At 33.7% G+C, this 23,737-nt stretch overlaps 1 protein-coding gene across 1 annotated transcript in view; it reads left to right on the top strand.

Moving 5' to 3' along the window:
• The first annotated feature begins 1,550 nt into the window (after positions 1 to 1,550).
• Positions 1,551 to 23,737, top strand: part of LOC145055295 (GDSL lipase-like) — a 50,346-nt gene continuing 28,159 nt past the window's right edge. Inside the window, exons 1-5 of the mRNA XM_079003592.1 lie at positions 1,551 to 1,862; positions 1,945 to 2,072; positions 2,160 to 2,381; positions 2,464 to 2,713; positions 2,795 to 3,025. Of these exons, the coding sequence (XP_078859718.1) occupies positions 1,598 to 1,862; positions 1,945 to 2,072; positions 2,160 to 2,381; positions 2,464 to 2,713; positions 2,795 to 3,025 (1,096 nt within the window). The 5' untranslated portion in view covers positions 1,551 to 1,597. The remainder of the gene's footprint in view (positions 1,863 to 1,944; positions 2,073 to 2,159; positions 2,382 to 2,463; positions 2,714 to 2,794; positions 3,026 to 23,737) is intronic.

Here is a 23,737-nt window from a genome sequence, read left to right on the forward strand (position 1 = left end):
ATACAAATCTGTTTTTCAAAAAAAAAATGTATACAAAAACGTATTTTACAAAAAAGATGTATATAAACACCCATATATATATATATATATATATATATATATATATATATATATATATATATATGCACACAAATAGGTGTGTATCTATATTTTTTTATAAAACCGTTTTTGTTTATATATTTTTTTTATAAAAACGTGTTTGAATTATTTTTTTATATAATACGTGTTTGTATACATTTTATAAAAACATGTTTGAATAGTTTTTTATATAATACGTGTTTGTATATATTTTATAAAATCATGTTTGTATACATTTTATAAAATGTATACAAACATATATTATATAAAAAATTATTAAAACATGTTTTTATAAAAATATAGATAAAATAGGTGTTTGTTTATATTCTTTTGTAAAATACGTTTTTGTATACATTTTTTATAAAAACGGATTTGTATATATATTTATATACTTAATAAATACCTATTTTAAAAACTAGATATTTCATATACAAAAAGCTTTTTAAAATAAAGATTTTATATAGAAAATATAAGATTTTTATGTGAAAATACGTTTTTTTATAAATATGATTTTATAAAGAACAAATATATTTGAAACAATTCTTTGAGAAAAAAGTTGTAAAAAAACTAGAGTTATGATGAGTTAATAATAAAATTCTAAAATTTGGGCAAAAAGGATCAAGTTTGGACCAAATTTGTAACAAAATTTAAAATCTGGGCTAAAAGTGTAAATTTTGGACCAAATTTGTAATAAATTTTGAAATCTGGGCCAAAAAATGTAATTTTTAAAAGTTGGATGACCTGTTGACCGGGTCAAATGGTTAAATTGAATACGATTACCGGTATTTGGGACTTAATTGAATAAAAATTATATAGGAACTAAATCGATTTTGAAGACAATATGTAGTGACTTTATTGTAGTTTTTTCTTTTTTTATTGTACAAAAGTGTTTGAAAGGAAAAATAGCTTTTAGCTGTTAGCTTTTAAATTTGTAAAATTTAATAAAAGTTAAAAGCTCCAACAATTTACTTGAAGTAGATTTTGGATTAAATTTACATTTTTTGTTTAAAATGAAAGACAATAGATTTTTATGTCACACAATTTTTTTTTTGTTTTGTTTTGTTTTTTTATTTTTTTTTATTTTTAGTTTTGGAGTTTTTTTTAATAAAAATTATAATATAAAAATTCTCAAACGTTTTTTGCCACAAAAGCTGACAAATTTTAATATTTAATCCATTTAAAGATCTTACTTCGTTTTTTATAGATTGATAAGTTTGTTATACTTAAATGGTTAAATTCATCAAAAATATTAGAAAGTTATGAGTTATCGTTTGCTACTTTCATTGTTAAATAAACAATGTTGTATAAACTAGTAGATTAGTAGATTAAAATCAAAAGTTGTTAGTCTCATCTCACACAACACCACATAAAAAAAACATTGAAACAAAGAATAAGATTTTTTTTTTAATTAAATGTTCCCTTTTAAATCAAAATCAACGACAACAAAGAACTAGACCAAATTTGCACTTTACTTTAAATTTAACTACTCAAGGTCAAGGTTGAAGAACAGCTTAGACATATGGCTTTTGCTAAAAACGATTTGGGATTCCAGCTTGTTGTTTCGTGTCTGCTGCTCCTCATTACAGGTGGCCAGAGTTCTCAGGGGCATTTTAACAAACATGTTGCGCTCTTCATTTTCGGTGATTCACTTTTCGATCCTGGAAACAACAACTACATAAACACTACTACTGATCAACAAGCGAATTTTTGGCCCTACGGCGAATCATACTTCAGTCAGCCAACCGGAAGATTCTCTAATGGCCGTCTCATCTCGGATTTCATCGGTGACAATATCTCAAACAAGCGCCAATCTTTCTTATCTTTCAATTTCTTGCTTATCATTCTTGATTTTCGTTTTGTTAACAGCTGAATTTGCTGGATTGCCTCTCATTCCTGCGTATCTCGACCCCCGTTACCATAATAGTGAATTTTTGTATGGAGTAAATTTTGCGTCAGCGGGATCTGGTGCATTAGTTGAAACCAATGCGGGACTTGTATGTGTCGTCCCTTCTTTCATACCCACCATATATTGAATTTTTCTCATATATCGATTTCATATATAAACTAATGGATGCATGTAGGTAATTGATCTCAAGACACAGCTACAGTATTTCTCCAATTTGGAGAAACGTTTTAGGAAGGATTTAGGTGATGTGAAAGCCGAGCAGCTGTTGTCCAACGCTGTCTACTTGTTTAGCGGCGGAGTCAACGACTATGGAGTCCTCATCGGCGACAACCAGAGCAGTTATTATCATGAGCAGTTCGTGGAAATGGTGATCGGAAACTTGACCAATATGTTCAAGGTAAACAGGAATTATATATGTTTCTAGTTAATTAATTAATTACCTCAATATTTAAACAAATCTTTTTTCTTGACTTAAAAAGGAAATCCATGAAAAAGGTGGGAGGAAGATTGGAATTGGTTTGAGCCCGCCGTTAGGTTGTCTGCCTATGGCTCGTGCACTACACCCACGTAATACTTGCAATGAAGAATTTAACACCATAGCAAGTCTACACAATCGATTACTTTCCAAGAAAATGGAAGAGATGACAAAAGAATTTGAAGGATTCATGTTTGCAAACTATGATCACTTTACTGCTCTTAGCAAACGGATAAAGAACCCATCAAAATATGGTACTTGTAGTGAGTGAGTTTCATTGTTTTGAATTCGTGAAGTATCACATGAAACATCGTTGGATTTTGATGGATGTGAAGGTTTCAAGGTAGGAGACACTGCATGTTGTGGTAGTGGTCCTTTCCGAGGGATTTTTAGTTGTGGAGGCAAAAGAGGAATACAAGAGTTTGAATTGTGTGATAATCCTGATGATTATGTTTTCTTCGATGCCCCTCATCCTAGTGAAGCCGCAAGCCGACAATTCGCACAATTGTTCTGGGACGGAGATTCCAATGTCACAACACCTTACAATTTAAAAGCCTTGTTTCAAGGTACTTATCGTTTAAATTTAAGATATGTTACTTTACTAAAACAATCACTTTAGAATATATGTGTATGTTTACAGGGTAAACATACACATTATCTAATGATTATAGGTAGTTGGTTGTTTACGTGAGAATAACCAATATACGCCATATATATACATATATACATACACATGTGATTGAACATGTGAATGATCAACATGTTCGATTGAATATTTTTATTGATCGTTCACAAGTCACAAGTAAATTATTATCATATACGGTAAAGTCTAATGACTTATCTTACATGATAATTATTAGCAAGTAAAAGTATTTTGGGAGTATATATATGGATGCTTATCTCTATATATATGTAGAGAATAAATGTTTCTAAAATTTGATATATTTTATTTTTTAGAAAAGTATAAAATTGTTAAAAGATAAATTAAATAAAAAAAATGCAATTGTTTAGTGTAAACTAGGAAATATTAAATTCAAGTGGTTTAAATGTAATAAGTACCAAACTCTTAAAAGAATGAAAAGTCATCAAACATGGCCCTTAGATTAAATATCGATAAGCTGTGACGAAAAACACCGGAAAAAACATGAAAATCTTGAAATCGATTGGTGATGGTGGTGTACCTTTTTGATTTCTGAAATCGGTGGTGGTTGTCACTGTGGTGGTTGCCAACAAGTCGAAGATAGCAAGTGGGTTTATCGTCGGCGTTAGGGTTGGACTTTGTAGCCGGAAAAAAAGAAAGAGCAAATTAATCGATCATCGATTGTGCAACTATGTCTCGTAATTACAAAACAGGATGGGGAAAAATGTTATTTTGATTAAGAGTCAAGAAGAATCTGTTTGAGCATAAGCTTTTGTTCTTTCTCCATTTGAGAAAGGCTATGTACCTGTAGTCTAAATTATGGACTGAGGTTAAAACCTCTTGGGTCGTTAGACCACCAAAGTATAACGCCGAATGACTTTGATTCCTGCATGAAAAGAATATCAAACCTGATTAGTTTTAATGTTGGAATTCTCAAGTTAAGAAGTCTGCAAAGATATTCTTTTCTCCTTTAATGTGCTCTACTTCGAAGTTATATCCGGAAAACCACATTTGTAATCGAACTAGTCAACCTTGTTTGTTATCTCCAGAAATGTTATTTCTTAAAAAGTAAGCAAAGTTTTTGTTAACTCTTCTTACTGTAAAATTTACAGGTGTTAGATAGCTTGAAAACTTTCAATTACTCTTTTAACCGTATAGTATTCTTTTTCATTAGAATGGTAATTTCTTTCAGCATCCTTCAAATATTCGGAGGTGTATCTGCAAATTAATTCTTTAGATTGATCCTCCGAATTTATTGCTTTAAGGATTCCTCCCCAATGGTTATTTGAAGCATCAGTTTCGATAATTAATTTGTCATCTATATTAGGATGATATAGAGGTGGAAACTCTTTTAGGTTCTTTTTTTATTTTTGCCATATAGCTAGAATCATTTTCACACCATGACCAAAGGACATCTTTCTTAAGTTTGCATTGTAAGGGGATTCTTATTTTTGCAAGTTTAGGAATGTAGTCTGAAGCATATGTGATGATTCCTAAAAGTATTTGTAACTGTTTTTTTATCTTCAAATTTATTAGGAAATTTATGAATATTTTCCAAAATATGATTTTAAAGACGATGACTTCCTTGTTCTATTTCTAGCCCAAGAAAATTTATTTTACTTTTTTAAAAGTTGTGCTTTCTTTTTGGAAAGAATGATTCCAAGAAGATCACATTTTGTTTAGAACAACTGCTACATGTAACAAGTGTTGATTTTCATTGTTGTTGAATATGAGGATATCATCTACATGAACGCAACAAAAATTATCAAAGGATCTGAATGCATTTTGCATGTCTTTGAAATACATATTGATCTTGTTTTAGACCGAAAGGTACAAAAGTCCATTGATAGTGTCCTTGGGGACATGTGAAAGTTGTTAAGAGTTGTGATTCATCGTCAAGTAAAACTTGCCAAAAGCAGATTTGCAGTCGAAAGAACTGAATATTGTTTTTCCTCTAATAAGGGTGAGATGCCCATCTTTATTAGGGAGATTCTGGTCGTCGCCTATAGTTTCTTTGTTGATAACTTTGTAGTTAACTACCATTCTTTTCTTTCCTCTTCTTATATCTGCTTCGTTTTCGACAAGGAACGTTGGAGATTTGTGCGAATATTTACTTGGAATGATGATCTTTATTTCATGCAGTTCTTTGATTTGCTTACTAAATTCTTCGACATCTTGAGGACCGTATTTCATAGGTGTAACTATGATGATAGTGGTCGAGTCGATTAATTTGATGTTTGCTTTCATCCATTGTTTAGACTTTATTGGGTCTATTGGATTTTCTGAGCAAACTTTTTCAAATAAACTTTCAACTTTTAAAAAAATTTCTCGGTTAAGAAGAAATTTAAACTCTTCCTCATTCTCCCCCATTTTAAAAGGTAAAGTTTCTTCAATTTTGCTTTGAGAGATGTTGACAGGTGTTGGTTTTTGAATTTTTGAATTATTTTTCATTGAATTTAAAAATCCAGGTTTTCCATTTCTATAAGCATTTGTGATTTTATCAACAATGATTTGACCATCATTGTTGTGGAAAGTAACTGTTTTGAGTTTTTGTACAAATTGTTTATACAAAAGACAAAAGTTATTTCCTAGGATGAAATCTATTCCACATTCTTGTTGGCATATAGAGGGGATATGGATTCGACAAGTCTTATCTGTAAATCAACACATGTTATGTTGATAATTACAGGTCCATTTGCTGTAGCAACTTTTATAGGTTTTGGAGTGTTCATCTAGTCTTCTTCTGGTTTAACATATTTACTTGCGATACAAAGACTGGCTCATGTATCAATATAACAATGTAAATCAATCTGTTTATATCTAGCGAATCTAAAAGTGCCTTTAACATAGATTGAATTAGGATTTGTGATAGTTAGTATCACGTTTTTAGAGTTCATGATTTTTGAATCAGTCTGAATCAGAACCAGTGTCTAATTCCGTAGATGAAGAAGATGATGATTCATCTAGAGGTTCTTCAATCAATGTGTAGACGATTTGTTCATCTTGAAATTGTTCTTCTATAGGCCTAAGGTCCATAGATGATGCCATTTCAAGGATTTTAACCTTTTATGGGTAATCTTTCCTATTAGGACACTCATTGGCATAGTGTCCTTCACTACAAACCCAACATCTGCAATTCTTTTTATTTTTCGGACAAAGTTTACTTTTGTCTTTTGTTTTTTGAAAATCTTTTGATTTTTTGGAAATATTTTCCCGGTTTAAATTGTCTAGTATCTTTCTTTTTTGAAAATCTTTTATTGCTCTTTTTTTGAATATTTATTAAAAGATTTCTTTGAAGAATTTTTAGTTTTATGGGTAATTTTGAATCCACACTCTAAGGGTTTTTCATTTGTTAAATGATTACAATAATTTTTGTTAAAACGTTTTAGTCTTTTTTGTGTGTTTGATAGATTACAATTTTTTTGAATCTCATCAATAACAATTCTCTTAGCAAAAGCAAGACTGTAAATTGTGGCATTTGTAGATTCGGTTATAAATCTGTTATGAGATTGTTGTCCTATAGTAGGAATTTTTAATAGATATTGTTTGATCAACTTAGGATATAGATTTGAATAATTTATTTTGTAAAGATTTGTTTCATAGTCAAAAGTGTAATGATCTAGAAAGCAAATATCACATATGGTGAGATTCGTAAGTCTGGATTTTGCTATTTCGATCTCTTTTTATTTGTTCATTGGCTTTGTCTTCTATAAGATCTATACCAAGAAACATCATGTAAATGACATCAAGCATGTCTTGGAATACTGTTATTGGATTATAATTAATCCAGTTTGTATTTTTGATAATTTTTGCACTAATCCTGATGTTTTATGGTCAAACAATAAAATGATAGATTCTTTTGTTGCATATTTTTCTTTGTTAGTCTAAATGATTAGACTTATTTCCAAAGTCCATCTGTCGATAACATATTTTCTATTTGTTTCAATGTTGTCAATATTAAGAACGTTTGTTCTGAATTGGTTTGGATTTCCAGTGGGAAGATCTGGCATAGAGCTAGTTCTATGATCATGTTTAGTTTTAGGTCTTTTTCTTCTTTCACCTTGAAAAGAAGATTCTCTAGGATGATCGAAACGTGGTTCGGTCTTATTCATCCAGAAGTTAGACGCTATATCAGAAAAAAGAGATTCTACGTCTTCTTCTGAAAAATATATATAGAAGTTTCTTTGTCAGATGTTTCTTCTATGACGTTAATCATTTCGTCAAAGTGGAAAAATTGTTTAAGTTCCTCAGATGTAGAGATTTCTAAGTTTACTATATCTTTTCCTTTAGATTCAGCAAGATCTAGTAACCTAAGAGCTTGATCAAGAATCAAGACATTTGATCAGCTGATTATTAATTCTTTATCTTCATAGTATCATTACCACTAGAGTTTAGTCTAATATTCACCGAGACTAATTAATAGTCTACCTATTATTAATCTTAAAACAATTTTCCTCGGACAAAACCTAGTATCATTACCACTAGAGTTTAGTCTAATATTCATCGAGACTAATTAATAGTCTAGCTATTATTACTATTATATAAGCGTTAAACGATACTTATATAACCCATAATAATAGCCCAACTACTTATTATAAGGTCCTAATAACCTTACTATAACTAATTAGAAGCTATATTAAAAATAGCGTAGGCGTAACTCACTTACAGCGGATTTTTCACAAAAAACGGGCTTCGTTGGAGCAGCGTTCCCGAGCCGAAAGGCTCTTTTCTCGGAGCCGTCGGGAGCTCCGGGGCTTCTGCCTCGTGCTAGGGAGTTACCCTAGGCTTTGGGGGGTTAGGGAGGCTTAGAGAGAGTTTAGAGAGAGAAAGAAGTGGGGAAAGGTGTGGGAAATGGAGGAACCCGACACCTCTATTTATAGGCTGAATTCCTGATGGACTCGCCGAGTAGGAGGACCTACTCGCCGAGTTGGGTCATGTGGCAGCCTTCTGGTGGTCCCACGTCACCCCCCATCGCCTATCAGCCCTCAAACTTAGAAAAATCACAACTCTCGCATACGAGCTCCGTTTTCGACGTTCTTTTTTTCAACACGTAGGTAAAATCAAGATCTACAGCTTTCATTAAGACTCAGTCGGCTAATTCTCGACCGATCTCAAATTTAGCAGTAGGAGGCGTTTAGACTGTTAAATGACCGCGAAGAATTCGCAACTTCTTCATACGGAATCCGTTTTCGTCTATCTTTTTACCATTGAGTTCCTATTAATGAGATCTTCAAATCTCATTTAGGTCGTGTAAGCCAAAAACGGCTCGAACTAAAATTCAAGTTTCGGGTCGTGCACTGCTAAGCCAAATCATAGAAAAATCATAACTTCCTTATACGAAGTCAGATTTAGGCGTTCTTTTTATGGATGTTATCGGTTTAACATATACTAAAATTTTGGTTTAGATCACTAAGGCTAAAAATCGCTCCATCGTAAATTTACTATTTACGCTTCCCGGTGTCGTGTCAGTTTTGCCGTAAAACTTCGACGAGCCATAACTTCTTCGTTATAACTCGGATTTCGGCGTTCTTTATAAGTACGGAAACCTTGAGACATATTCTACAACTTGGTTAAGACTATTTATTATAAATAATCTTTTGCCGAAAAGTCATTTTTGACACTTATTGCCTCTAAATTGACTAGCCCGGATCTACGGGCGTTACAATTATCTCCCCCTTAGGATGATTACGTCCCGGAATCATCAATGAAACAGGATTGTATAATGACTCCATACGTTATCTCTTCATCCTAGGTAATAACTGTAACTTCTATGTTGCTTCGAACGAGTATCTAACTCTTGGACTCCTTGACTGCAGGCGATGCTCGGTCTTGCACCTGCTCGTTAGACTTTCAATCATGACCTTCGTGTCACAACCTCATTCTTTATCAAATACTCCTTCTTCTTCTTAACAAACTTAGGATAAGTTAATTTGATTACTACAATTGACCGATGTGTCATATTCTAATGACCTATCATCGTATGTAACAACGCTTAGACTCAGGTCTCTTAGAGTCAAATTCCGGAATGAAATATGCCTTCCTTCATGGTTTAATGTGATATAATCACATTTTAACATGTAGCATTTCTATCTACCAACTTATTTAACAACGACCGCGATACTTCTACTAATCGCTTTGATTTCAATCGTTTGGTTTAAGTCGGACGCTACATCAAACTTGGTTCTCTGAACCACGTAACCTAGTCATCGTAGTCGGACTCAATGTGATATGACCACTTGGGTCGGGATAACAACAATCTTCTTAGTCATAACCGAAACAATGGTAACGACATACTTGAATAAAACGAAATAAATTACTAGCTTCTTGGTAACCTTGTGACTTTCCCTGATCCAAGTGTGAGTCCTGTGCTTTCGGTAGTATAGGCCTTTACTACCTTTCACACCTACTCATACTCATCCCAAGTATTGTCTCGCATTTTTCCAAGTTATCATCACAAAAACAATTTTAACACATAAAAATGTGTCCAAACAATCACAAAATTTTCCCTAGATTCTACTAGGACTTCTTCCATGCGTATCTTCAATCATCAATTCTGCTTCAGCTCGGTGGAAATGCCATACGATGGGTCAACTTCATGAATTACGCCAACCATTCCATCATCCTGTCAATCGAAGGTGTACTTCGGACGTATTGTACTCCTCTAAACGTACTGCATGACAGTTCTAATATCGTAATTAAACGTTTAGAAACCTGAGCACATACAATTTCAAGATCTGGTCGACAACAGACCATAGATCCGATCAAACGATAACATAAAGCATCACAAATCATTTAACATATAAAAGCATTTTAGGCATCTTCCCTAATTAAGCTAGTGCTTGTGTCTATTCAGGTGTACTTCCTAAAATATATTAGACACACTCCTGACGATCATCGCTTAGCATTCTAAGTTTAAGTATAGAAATAAATCCATATTCCTAGTTCGCTTAAACTATTGCTCTGATACCAACTGTGGCATCCCCATTTTCACGGCCAGAAAAGACCGATTTTGTTTATGCTTTATAAAAATCAGAGTGCCTCTTTTAATAAAAATGTTACGGAATTTGTTCCCAGTAAAACATGATAAATACGTTATCAAAGCAATTCTGAAGAAAAGTATTATTTTTATTCATTTAAAACATTTGGGATGTCATCGTCAATATAGAAACATAAGCATAAACAGAACTTACATTTATTTACACTAGTGATCTGCATCTCTTTTAAATCTCTCGGTGTAAAGTAGCTTCGTATCGACACCCGTAATACAAATAAACTGAGTGGGTCAGGATGGGAAACCTAGTGAGTACATAGGGGTTTCAACCCACAACAATATAATTATTATGTTTAATCATCAAACAGTTAACCCAATTACCCATCCCCATTATCTTCTTTAATCTTAAGGATCTACCCTAAAAATCAGTTATTTCTCGTTCATTCATTCCTAAGGATTTTCCTAAGGAATAGGTACGAAGTCCATCGTTGTCAATGACACAGCTGTCAAGCACAGCTGCTAGTTCTATCACTTAGGCACACCTGCCATAGTTGTGACATTCTATATGAGGCGCTTCTGTCGGTATTGTTCTTTAGACGCTACTGTCAAGGTTATAATGTTCTCTATTAGGTGCAGATGTTGATATTATCCTTAGAGAGCAGCTGCTAGGATGTTTATCGTAGATCAACAACATCTACAGGTTGTGGCGCAGCTACCAGTGCTCATCTATAGGGTACTAGGTCCATTGCTGCCAATGTTCACCTATAGGGAACTAGGTCCAGACAACTAATATTCTTCTATTTCAGCTTTCACCTCTCGTCCTTCATCTACCCATGTTTTACCTAACATATTTCGTAGATATAAAAATACGTATACAGTTTAAAACATTTAAAACATGTATAAAAATCTCTCACCCAGCATAGACAGCAACTATTAAGACAAGATGCACACATAGCACGTAATTTATATTAAATACTTCATATCTATATGTAAGATGAAAGTAACTATGCACTCACTGTGTAAGGTGGAGACTCGGTACTCGAACAACACTTCGTTACTCTTAAAAAAAATTTCCTCGGACAAAACCTAGTATCATTACCACTAGAGTTTAGTCTAATATTCATCGAGACTAATTAATAGTCTAGCTATTATTACTATTATATAAGCGTTAAACGATACTTATATAACCCAAAATAATAGTCCAACTACTTATTATAAGGTCCTAATAACATTACTATAATTAATTAGAAGCTATATTAAAAATAGTGTAGGCGTAACTCACTTACAACGGGTTTTTCACAAAAACGGGCTTCGTTGGAGCAGCGTTCCCGAGCCGAAAGGCTCTTTTCTCGGAGCCGTCGGGAGCTCCAGGGCTTCTGCCTCGTGCTAGGGAGTTACCCTAGGCTTTGGGGGGTTAGGGAGGCTTAGAGAGAGTTTAGAGAGAGAAAGAAGTGGGGAAAGGCGAGGGAAATGGAGGAACCCGACACCTCTATTTATAGGCTGAATTCCTGATGGACTCGCCAAGTAGCAGGACCTATTCGCCGAGTTGGGTCATGTGGCAGCGTTCTGGTGGTGTCATGTGTCCAATTCTGGTGGTGCCATGTCACCCCTATCGCGTATCAGCCTTCAAACTTAGAAAAATCACAACTCTCGCATACGAGCTCTGTTTTCAACGTTCTTTTTTTCAACGCGTAGGTAAAATCAATATCTACAACTTTCATTCAGACTCAGTCGGCTAATTCTCGACCGGTCTCAGATTTAACAGTAGGAGGCGTTTAGACTGTTAAATGACCGTGAAGAATTCGTAACTTCTTCATGCGGAATCCGTTTTCATCTATCTTTTTACCGTTGAGTTCCTATTATTGAGATCTTCAACTCTCATTTAGGTCACGTAAGCCAGAAATGGTTCAAACTAAAATTCGAGTTTCGGGCCATGCACTGCTAAGCCAAATCTTAGAAAAATCATGACTTCCTCATACGAAGTCAGATTTAGGCGTTCTTTTTATGGATGTTATCGGTTTAACGTAAACTAAAACTTTGGTTTAGATCACTAAGGCTAAAAATTGCTCCATCGTAAATTTACTATTTACGCTTCCCGGTGTCGTGTCAGTTTTGCCGTAAAACTTCGACGAGCCATAACTTCTTCGTTATAACTCGGATTTCGGCGTTCTTTATAAGTACGGAAACCTTGAGACATATTCTACAACTTGGTTAAGACTATTTATTATAAATAATCTTTTGCCGAAAATTCATTTTCGACACTTATTGCCTCTAAATTGACTAGCCCGGATCTACGGGCGTTACAATTATCTCCCCCTTAGGATGATTACGTCCCGGAATCATCAACAAAATAGGATTGTATAATGACTCCATACGTTATCTCTTCATCCTAGGTAATAATTGTAACTTCTATGTTGCTTCGAACGAGTATCTAACTCTTGGACTCCTTGACTACAGGCGGTGCTTAGTTTTGCACCTACTCGTTAGACTTTCAATCATGACCTTCGTGTCACAACCTCATTTTTTATCATAGACTCCTTCTTCTTCTTAACAAACTTAGGATAAGTTAATTTGATTACTACAATTGACCGATGTGTCATATTCTAATGACCTATCATCGTATGTTACAACGCTTAGACTCAGGTCTCTTAGAGTCAAATTCCGGAATGGAATATGCCTTCCTTCATGGTTTAATGTGATATAATCACATTTTAACATGTAGCATTTCTAGCTACCAACTTCTTTAACAACGACCGCGATACTTCTACTGATCGCTTTGATTTCAATCGTTTGGTTTAAGTCGGACGCTACATCAAACTTGATTCTCTGAACCACGTAACCTACTCATCGTAGTCGGACTCAGTGTGATATGACCACTAAGGTCAGGATAACAACAATCTTCTTAGTCATTACCAAAACAATGGTAACGATATACTTGAATAAAACGAAATCAATTACTAGCTTCTTTGTCTCCTTGTGACTTTCCCTGATCCAAGTGTGAGTCTTGTGCTTTTGGTAGTATAGGCCTTTACTACCTTTCACACCTTCTCATACTCGTCTCAAGTATTGTCTCGCAGTTTTCCAAGTTATCATCACAAAAACAATTTTAACACATAAAAATGTATCCAAACAATCACAAAATTTTCCCTAGATTCTACTAGGACTTCTTCCATGCGTATCTTCAATCATCAATTCTGCTTCAGCTCGGTGGAAATGCCATACGATGGGTCAACTTCATGAATTACGCCAACCATTCCATCATCCTGTCAATCGAAGGTGTACTTCGGACGTATTGTACTCCTCTAAACGTACTGCATGACATATTCTAAAGGCAAGATACCACTCTTATGATATCTTCCGATAGGTGTCATTCACTATCATAAGCCTTTTCATTTCCTCTATTTACTCAATTCTCTATGAGTCCTTATCATGACATTCTATTCTCCAAAGCAGGCGTTTGGTGTATCAAGACAAGAATATAGATAGAGGAAGAATTAGACGCGTATTCCTCCTTATTACTCCAAAAAGTTACATGCCAGTTCTAATATCGTAATTAAACGTTTAGAAACCTGAGCACATAAAATTTCAAGATCTGGTCGACAATAGACCATAGATCCGATCAAACGATAGCATAAAGCATCACAAATCATTTAACATATAAAAGCATTTTAGGCAACTTCCCTAATTAAGCTAGTGCTTGTGTCTATTCAGGTGTACTTCCTAAAATATATTAGACACACTCCTCATGATCATCGCTTAGCATTCTAAGTTTAAGTCTAGAAATAAATCCATATTCCTAGTTCGCTTAAACTAATGCTCCGATACCAACTGTGGCATCCCCACTTTCACGACCAGAAAAGACCGATTTTGTTTATGCTTTATAAAAATCAGAGTGCCTCTTTTAATAAAAATGTTACGGAATTTGATCCCAGTAAAACATGATAAATACGTTATCAAAGCAATTCTGAAGAAAAGTATTTTTTTTATTCATTTAAAACATTTGGGATGTCATCGTCAATATATAAACATAAGCATAAACAGAACTTACATTTATTTACACTAGTGATCTACATCTCTTTTAAATCTCTCATTGTAAAGTAGCTTCGTATCGACACCCGTGATACAAATAAACTGAGTGGGTCAGGTTGGGAAACCTGGTGAGTACATAGGGGTTTCAACCCACAGCAATATAATTATTATTGTTAATCATCAAACATTTAACCCAATTACCCATCCCCATTATCTTCTTTAATCTTAAGGATCTACCCTAAGAATCAGCTATTTCTTGTTCATTCATTCCTAAGGATTTTCCTAAGGAATAGGTACGAAGTCCATCGTTGTCAATGACACAGCTGTCAAGCACAGCTGCTAGTTCTATCACTTAGGCGCACCTGCCATAGTTGTGACATTCTATATGAGGCGCTTCTGTCGGTATTGTTCTTTAGATGCTACTGTCAAGGTTATAATGTTCTCTATTAGGCGCAGCTGCTGATAATATCCTTAGAGCGTAGCTGCTAGGATGTTTATCGTAGATCAACAACATCTACAGGTTGTGGCGCAGCAGCTAGTGCTCGTCTATAGGGTACTAGTGTTGGATTAGTGTCTAAGTCCATAACTATTTTGGTATGTACTTGACCCGATTATGAGCATGGTCCTTTTGGGTTGCCTTCACCGTAGCAATATGTAGGATGAATTAAGGAGAGAGAGGTTTAAATATGATTTATTAATATATTATGAGAATAATATATTAAAGGAGAAATCATATTGTTTAATTAATATTAGTCAAGTATTAATTAAGAATTAATTTTGTGGCTAAAAGAGATTAATTTAATTTAGGGGACTGGACTGCAATTATTGGATAATTGAGTTGTTGGGCTAAGGAATGCTAAAGGAATAAGGGGTGAACGAAATTATGATGGAAGCCCATCATATTTTCGTCCATGTCCTTATCCAGAAAGTTCCATGGGCTGCTTAGAGTTTAAGCTGTCCATTAGGGTTTTGACTAAAACCCTAGCAGCCCACACAAGTATATAAAGGACCCCTTAGGCTCCAAAAACATGGACAACTGATTCTCTAGGGTTTCTAGTCGTTTTTTGGCAGCCTCTCTTCTTCTCCTCTTCATCCGAGTTGTATATGGTGTTTGTGACTCCATTAGAGGTGCAGCACTTGAGGCACTAAGATTTCTAAGGCCAATCCAAGCAAGGAATTGATTGTTATTGCTATATAACAATCAAAGGTAATTCCCTAAACCCGAATTCAGTTCATAATATGTTAGATCTAAGTTTATTAGTCTTGGATTCAAAGCATGTACAATAGAGAAACCTAGATCCAAGCATTAGGGTTTGTATGAGCACATAGGATTGTTCTTATGCCTAAAACCCATCAGTGGTATCAGAGCCTTGATTGGTTTCAGTTGTATGTGATGCTTAACTGCTTTATTTGATGAAAATCGAGTTTTTTGGCCTCTGCCCGACCTAACTCGGCGAGTCAGTGGATGAACTCGGCGAGTCTGTCTGACTCGGCGAGTCCAGGGGTCAGACAGAGGGATTTTCGGGTTTTGGCTGCTGTTTTGACTTGGATTTGATGCCTAATTTGTTTTTTGAAGTTAAAATCCGATTTTTATCTTAATTATATGTTTATCCATGCCAAAACAATAGATAATTTCAAATCTTTTAAATATTGGTTGTTTATGTGATAAATATGGATTATTTAAAGTTATTTGGTAATTATCTGATGACTAAAATAAGATTAGGTCAAAAATAGATAATTATGAAATTAATTGTTTAATTTGAATTATTTGTTGTTTGATCCCTAATGTTTTGAAATGTTTCAAAACTTGCCCTCAAGTTTTGGAATTTAAAATTTGACTACAAGTTTAATTTTGAAATGTTAATGTCTAAAACCCTAGTAATTTGAAAAGTTCAAATCACACCCTTATGGTTTTATTAATTAATTAAAGTGTATAATTAAAAGTGATTTAATAAACCCATAAAGTCTTGGTTTACATTTAATTAAAAGTATAATTTTACTAAATTAAACCACCTAGTATTTTAAAAGTGTAAAATACACCCTATACTATATATAACATTAAAAGTCTAATATTATATATGTATGAGTAAACAGTCAGTCTTACCATTAGTAGGCCTCATTCACGAAGCTGGTCTATAAGGGGTGTTTAAGGAAATTGCCTATAAAATGGCGATTGAATGGGTATCCACTCTTACCCACCGCACTCTTGACTAGTGGAGGGTCGTTAGCCGAACGGGTAGGATAGGACAGAAACCTTCCATTATAAGTATAATGAAGTACAAAGTAACTAAATGCTTTTTCAAATTCCCAAATCATAGTTACTTTAGGCAAAATGTCAAATTGTATGCTAACCCATGGAATTACACTTCGTACCCTTGTCAAACGTTAGTGGAGCGTGTGTGGTTAACCGGCACACTAATTTGGGGATGACATTGGTAGCGAAGGGTGACTCGATATTTGTCATAGATCAATGGAGCGTGTGTGGCTAACCGGCACATTGATTAGGTGATTGTAGCATTGGGTGCACCACGTGATTCGTATGGTTATTCACACCTTGTTTGTGATCCTCGGCATCCCTATCACAAATAGTAGGGCATAATCGAGATTAAACATGCCATTGAAATGTTCAATGAATCTCAAAAGATCTAGGAGTTTCAATTCATTTAAAACTTAATCTTCCTTTTCGTTTTTCATGGTGGAAATTGGTAAATCATCATTTACCTACCTTCAAATATTCTGCAACTAGATTACGGCATCCCTCTTCTAGGTTGTAGAGTATTGTGTTGGATCCTAGCTTGATGTTTCATTTGGGTGTTACATCAAGAATTCTAATCAACATAACTTGAATTTTCTCCCGTTTTGTAGATGTCTGAATCTTACAATGGTCTTCCCAAATCCCATGGAACAAGTTTTCCAAATGAAGATGACGTTCCGAGATACGATCAAGGAAATGAGAGTCATGCTTCACTTCCTCCACCTCCTCCAATTGTTCTCCCTGACCCACAAGTTCAAAGGCTTGAAAAGTTCAAGCTCACTCAAGCCCTTTTGGCAAGTAAACACGAAGATGGGAAACCTGTGTGTGCGCACGTCTTAGAGATGAAAACACACATTGATAGGTTAAACATGTTGGGTGTCGAGATTTCAAGTGAGTTGGCTGTTGACTGGGTTCTTCAGTCACTTCCTGAATCATATAGTGAGTTCGTTAGAGAGTACTATATGATGGACCACGACGTGACCCTTATTGATCTCACCTATTTGCTTATAGCTGGTGAATCAGCAATGATTTGGCGTGCTAATCAAGCAAATTTGTCTGGTGAATCAAACTCCCAAACTTCAATGGACACTGGCAACATTGGAAGTCCAGAAAGAACTAAGTCTGTGATTGTCCGATGTGTTGTGCCAAAGGAGTCCATTTGCTTTTATTTCCAAGAGAAGGGGCATTAGAGACGAAGTTTCCCTAACTACCTGAGAGATCTAAGAGATGGGAGAGTCAAGAAGTATGGCTCTACTTCAGGTAAAATCCATTATCTAACTCTTTTAAGTTCCTATTCTAGATTCTTAATACATGATGTAATAAGATTACATTTTGATGTTTTGTAGGATCAAAGAAAAGCGAGGAAGCTTAAGGGAAGAAGTGAGCTGAATCTAATCGTGATGAAATGGATTTCGATCGCATTACTTGAAGAATGGATTCTTGAGCTACTACTTGGAGTTAGAATAGATTGTTAAGAAATATGTAATAACATAGTTTTTCAATTGAATTGCATTGTAAGGACAAAATTTTTCCGCAATAAAATGAATTTTGATTTTATCTTATTTATTTATCCTTGCAATGGCATGTATGAAAAATTGATGTTTGAATGTTTCTATTATTAGCAATAATGGATTTGATTCTTAATTATGTTATTTGTGGACATATCAAAAGTTTACCAAATAGGGAGAGTTTCTCATCCCCAAGTTTCAATTGGACAGAAACTTGGAATCATGCAATGTGTATTGTATGATGAATGAAAAACTTTCACATTTGGGAAACTTAGACTAATTCTTTGACAAAGTGTCAATTGAAGGACTAGGAGATCGAGTACACTAGGTCGTACATTGATCAAGTCTACCACAAGAGTGACAAAGATATTCGTCATGATTTACTAAAGTTTAGTAAATATGGTTATACTTATAAGATTGAGTATAATTCTGAGTTAACTGAAATAGTTTCAATCAATAGCAGAACGAATAAGAAGAATCAGGAAGGCAGAAAGATAAAAGTTTCTCCATTCTAAGAAGAAGGGAGAGTACCTTTTATTGTGTTTTATGATGAAGTCTTGATGATTAAGAACCATATCTCAATTGATCCTCTAAGTGAGTCTTAGTGCATTTGCATGTCTAAGAAGAGGAATCGAGAATTGTAGAAATGGTTAAATCAAAGAGCCAATCATACTTCGTTCCAATATCAAGTCTTAGAGTCATACTCCAAGATTGTGACATTGAGTGACAAGTCTTAAGTAGGTTTATAACACTCATCAAATGTGGAATTTGGAAAAGTTTTCTTATTCTTGCACATTAGAAATTGGTAAGTTGTGATGTCTTGGATAAGACAAAGACCAACTAGGACCAATTTGTGAAGTGTTTTGTCTTGATAAGAACTACACTAACTCTTGAATATTTGCTTTGTCAAAAAATGTTTCTTGACAAGAGAATCTTATATGTCAAGGAGTCAGTGGGAGTCTTAATGGTCTTGAAAGGTTTCAAGAACAAATCAAGAATATACCTTATCGATCATCACTAGCACACGACTTGAGGTTTACAACCTATCGTGCTGACATTATTTTGTTTTTGTGCCATTCCAATTGAGTTAATTGCGTATGTGAGTTCTATGAGTTCTCATTTGAATGCATACTAGAGCCTTAGTCGATGGAAAGTACATTGATATGTAAGGACAAGTTACTAAACTACTTGGAAGACATGGTGGGCACTCGTGTTACCATAGGGAAAGAAATCAAGATTAAGAAAGTTCAGTCCATATGAGTTTGAATTTGTCGCAAACCTTGGTTTTGGCAAATTCACATGGATAGGAACTCATACACCATAAAATCTAAGTGTCATAAGATTCCCTCCTTCATGAAAATGACTGTGAGGAAATGCTTTCACTAAGAGAAATCTTAAGAAGATAGCAATTGTGAAAATTGTATTCTCAAATTCGATTATGGTTACGACATCCCTTTCCATAGTTCGAATTATGAGATTTGGCAATTAGTTTCAACATTTGGAACTTAGTAACATAAGTTCTGAATTGTTTAAACACACATATGAGCTATCTAAGACAAAAGTGTAGAAGGTTAAGAAGCCTAGATAAAGGCTTATCGAAGCATCTGGTATTAGAAATATGAATTTCAGAAATTCAATAGGCATTGTTTTCTGAAAGTTCATTTGTTTTCTGAATACATGTCAAAGCTAGTGGGAGCATAAGTGTTATGCTTATATGATAATAATCATCATGATAGTGGGAGCATAAGTGTTATGCTTGTATGATTATTATGGCGAGTATTGCAAGTTAGCAATATTAATTATAGAAAAACAAAGATTCAATTTGCAAAGTTGCATGGGTTGAAAAGTTGTTTTAATATAATTAAGGGAGAGAATATTATACTTCATTTCAAAATCTAAAGCTTAGATTGAGAAATTTTAACATTTTCAGTCAAAGGATACATTGTGTGTTCTTAAAATTCGATTATGATTACGACATCCCTCTTCATAGTTCGAATTGTGAGAACATGACACATAAAATATTATGGCAAAAGATTGGTAAAGTATCATATCTTTATGTAAGACATTATGCATCGTGTCCCATACGCTTCGGGTATAGGATCGATTGCAAATGCTATAATATTTACCATTCTAAAATTTTTCAAATGTCTAGCACATTAAGAGGGAAAAAGGACTAGAATGGATTTTGACTAAAATTATTAAACACCTATCAAAGGACGATCCAAAGTTCGCTGAGGATTGGTCGCTTGTGAGTAGTTAGAAGTATGGTATTGGATGGACCATATCGACATTATTATGAATAGATAAGATTCTATTAAGAATGAGCTGTCGTATGGCAAATGTGGAAATGTTTCCATATTGGGAGTTGGATATTGAGATTCTGTGTCTAGATTAGAAAACTTTATGCAAGAAGGATGTTCAAAGGAATGTACTTTGAATGTGAGACTTCACGTCTATGGAATTGTCTTGTAACAATTTCTAAGAAAGTACTTTGTAATTTCATTAGCCAAGTCTTGGTGACTTTTGTGCTATGACTTTACGAAAGGATCGTTGCGTAAAATGTTAGAATCTAGCATATTCTAGTAGTGGAAGAACCTTGTGTTCTTACACTAATAATGAGGATTGAGGAATTGTGAAATGAGAATCATTGGAAAAGTTTTCAATTGTTCTATTTCACAAAGCATGGACCATAGGAAACAAAGTTTGCATGCTTAGAGCATGGGACAATTGTTGTTGTAATTCAAGTAATGAGTTGATTATCCGAAACATTAAATGATAAATAATGAGTGATCAATATGGTGGATAAATAGAAGTGTTTTATTTACTCTCACAAGTTTGGGGCCATATAGGATTAAGTATTATTGTCATGTTTCAGTTTGCATGTTTTGACTTCCAGAATAACTAGGTTATTCAAACATCCACTGTCGGTCATACGTTGGGAGTAGGTATGAATAAAGACTGTCATGAATCTGTCTGTAGATTGTCTGAAGTGTTTAGACATGGCACAAGTTTGCTGCAGAGTTCATGAGTGCTTTGATAAGATTAGAGTATTGGATTAAACCCACGCTCACTTGGATCACTTCATGGTTTTATCACGAGTGATTAGTGAGACGATAATATTGTATATTCTTGAAACCGAGACGTGTGAGTTGTTATTTGTTGGTCGGTTACACATTGATAATAAGTAAAAGCACCAGTAACTTGGTGTTATAAAACTTATTGTTGTCTGTGATTCGATCAGTAAATGCAAGCGAGCATATGAGTCGAAGTTTATCCATTACTTTTACCCAAAGTAGGATAAAAGCGATATCTGTGGGCCTCTCGATGATTTAGTGATGACACCTAAGCGCTTGGCCAAGCCGGGACTAAGTAGATGTGTTCAATTGTAGTCTGTTATCAGTCGTCATAAATCGAAAGTCATGATATTGTACATATTGATGTTGTATCTTATCCCATGAGTTCGATCTTAAAGCTAAGTAAACTCAAAAATCACAGCACTTGTGATTCCACTCGTTTGTAGACTTGTCTAGAATCCATGATACGATAAATCATTTGATTGCAAATGTAAATGTAGTCATGAAATGCGCATACTTAGTCAAGATTCCCCTAATAAATATTCAAGTGCATTACAAAGTTGTACATGCATGAATAGTGTCCTTTCGTGAGTTATGTTTTGAAGAGAAGCAAGAATGAATCTCATAAAGTCATTAATATCAGTAGGAGATGATGTAGGATTTGTTGTAAATGAGTAAAGGGAAAATGAATCAAGAGGGTAACCAACTGTTGCGTTTGTTCTCATTTGGTCCCTTTCCTTTTTTTTTGTACTCAATATACCATCGAACTTGTTGTTTGTGTTCACCATAACCCTTTGACCGACTATCACAGGTCAAAATCCGGTCAAAAGGGCTATGGTAAACACCAACAACAAGTTCGATGGTATATTGAATACAAAAAAAAAAGGACCAAATGAGTACAAACGCAAAAGTTAATTACCCTCAAGAGTCATTTTCCCTGCTAAATAAGACTTGAACCGCTGATGAAACCTTTGTAGAATACGTTACATTTACTTATCAAAGACTCGAATAGTAATTAACATTTATAATTATATAATAGAGAAACTAATTATATCACACAAACAAACACACACACATACAGTTAGTGGCGGATCCAAATATTATACTAAACGCGGTGATTGTGGTCACCAATATACATCAATGTTTTGAAAAACCAATTTTACAAACAAGTAGGATATCACGAAATAAGAGTAATGAATAAGGTTTTAAAAAGCTCGTCATTGTGTGTCATGACTTCAAAGCATTTACTTGACACGAAGCTTTAAAAAAATGTCCGCTTAAATCATATATGTATATAAAAATGAATGATAGTAGAAATTATATAAAAAATTATTAATTATATACAAAATTGTCGACTTAAGTTACGCCTTACAAACGATGTAGTTCGCCATGACTTGTAAAAATATCTTATGTCTTGAAAACGCAATATATATATATATATATATATATATATATATATATATATATATATATATATATATATATATATATATATATATATATATAAGGTTAGGATTAAATGTGAATCACAAGTATTATTAAATGTATAACCAAATTGTGGCCTCTAGATTAAAATGAATGAATGGTAATGATCTTTGGGTACATATTATTGTCATGGAATAGCAATTACTATATAATTTGACTTAATTAATTAATAGGGCAAATTTGACTTTTTATTAAGAGAGAGAAATTTAATATTCTTTATATTTTAGGCAACTAATTCAAATTAATTAATAAAAGTTGAGATGAAATCTTGGAATATATTCAATATTTTCAAATTAAATTAGATTTTTTGGAATACGACTTTTATCAACACGTTCACTTTGTTTTCCAGTTTATTCTTATGAACTTTTATAGTTCTTTTATTCAAAATATATTTTGTAAAATCAACATTCTTAAAGAATACGAATATATATTTTGAAAAACAACGATTTACATCAAATACTAAGAATTCTTATTACAAATTACAAATGCAATAATAGACATTCTTAAAGAATAAATCTTGATTATATTCATTGTCTACTAAATTCTAAATATTCTTCAAAAAATATGATGTGTTAAGAATGATTTAAAATGAATTTCACAAATCAAAAGTATTCTTAAAGAATAAAACTAAATTGCATATAGTCTCAAAATATGATACAAGTACAATCTTTAAGAATTAAAAAAATAAATAATGATATTTTTGAAAGAATAAAATACATTCTTGAAAAAGAAATAAGAGACGTTCTTGAAAGGAATGTGAGGAAATTCTTGAAGAGTAAAGTGTATTCTAAAAGAATATGAATTATAAAATAATAACCATCCTAAAATAATATATGAAAAAGATGGTGATGAACATGGATTGTGTTTTGGCGGTGGTTGTTTGTTGGTCTAAGTAGGAGGATGTCGATGGCTGTTTCTTCGATTGATGTCTTTTACTGCATGCATCACCGTCATATCATTCCATTCACCTGCATAAAAATGTCCCCATCAAGATCTTATTATCGAAAACCACCACCATCAGGCATTGTGAATTCTTTAAGAACTAGAATTCATTCTTTACGTGTAAAAATAAAATTCTTCTAGAATTTGTTGATTAATAAAAGTATTAATATTTTATTGCACTTCTCGAATTATAGGCTAACATTTGGTCTTTGGAAGAAACAATAAAATCATTTTTAGAATTATATACTACCATATGAAATAATATTTTGTAAAAAAAGAGGCATGAATGTAAGATTATTAGCTCACCAACTTCTTTGCACGTGAAGAATTCGACCGCTCATCACTTGCACCGTGT

The sequence above is a fragment of the Lactuca serriola genome, chromosome 5, assembly GCF_051521515.1.
Source record: "Lactuca serriola cultivar US96UC23 chromosome 5, Lser_US96UC23_V15, whole genome shotgun sequence".
NCBI classification, from domain to species: domain Eukaryota; kingdom Viridiplantae; phylum Streptophyta; class Magnoliopsida; order Asterales; family Asteraceae; genus Lactuca; species Lactuca serriola.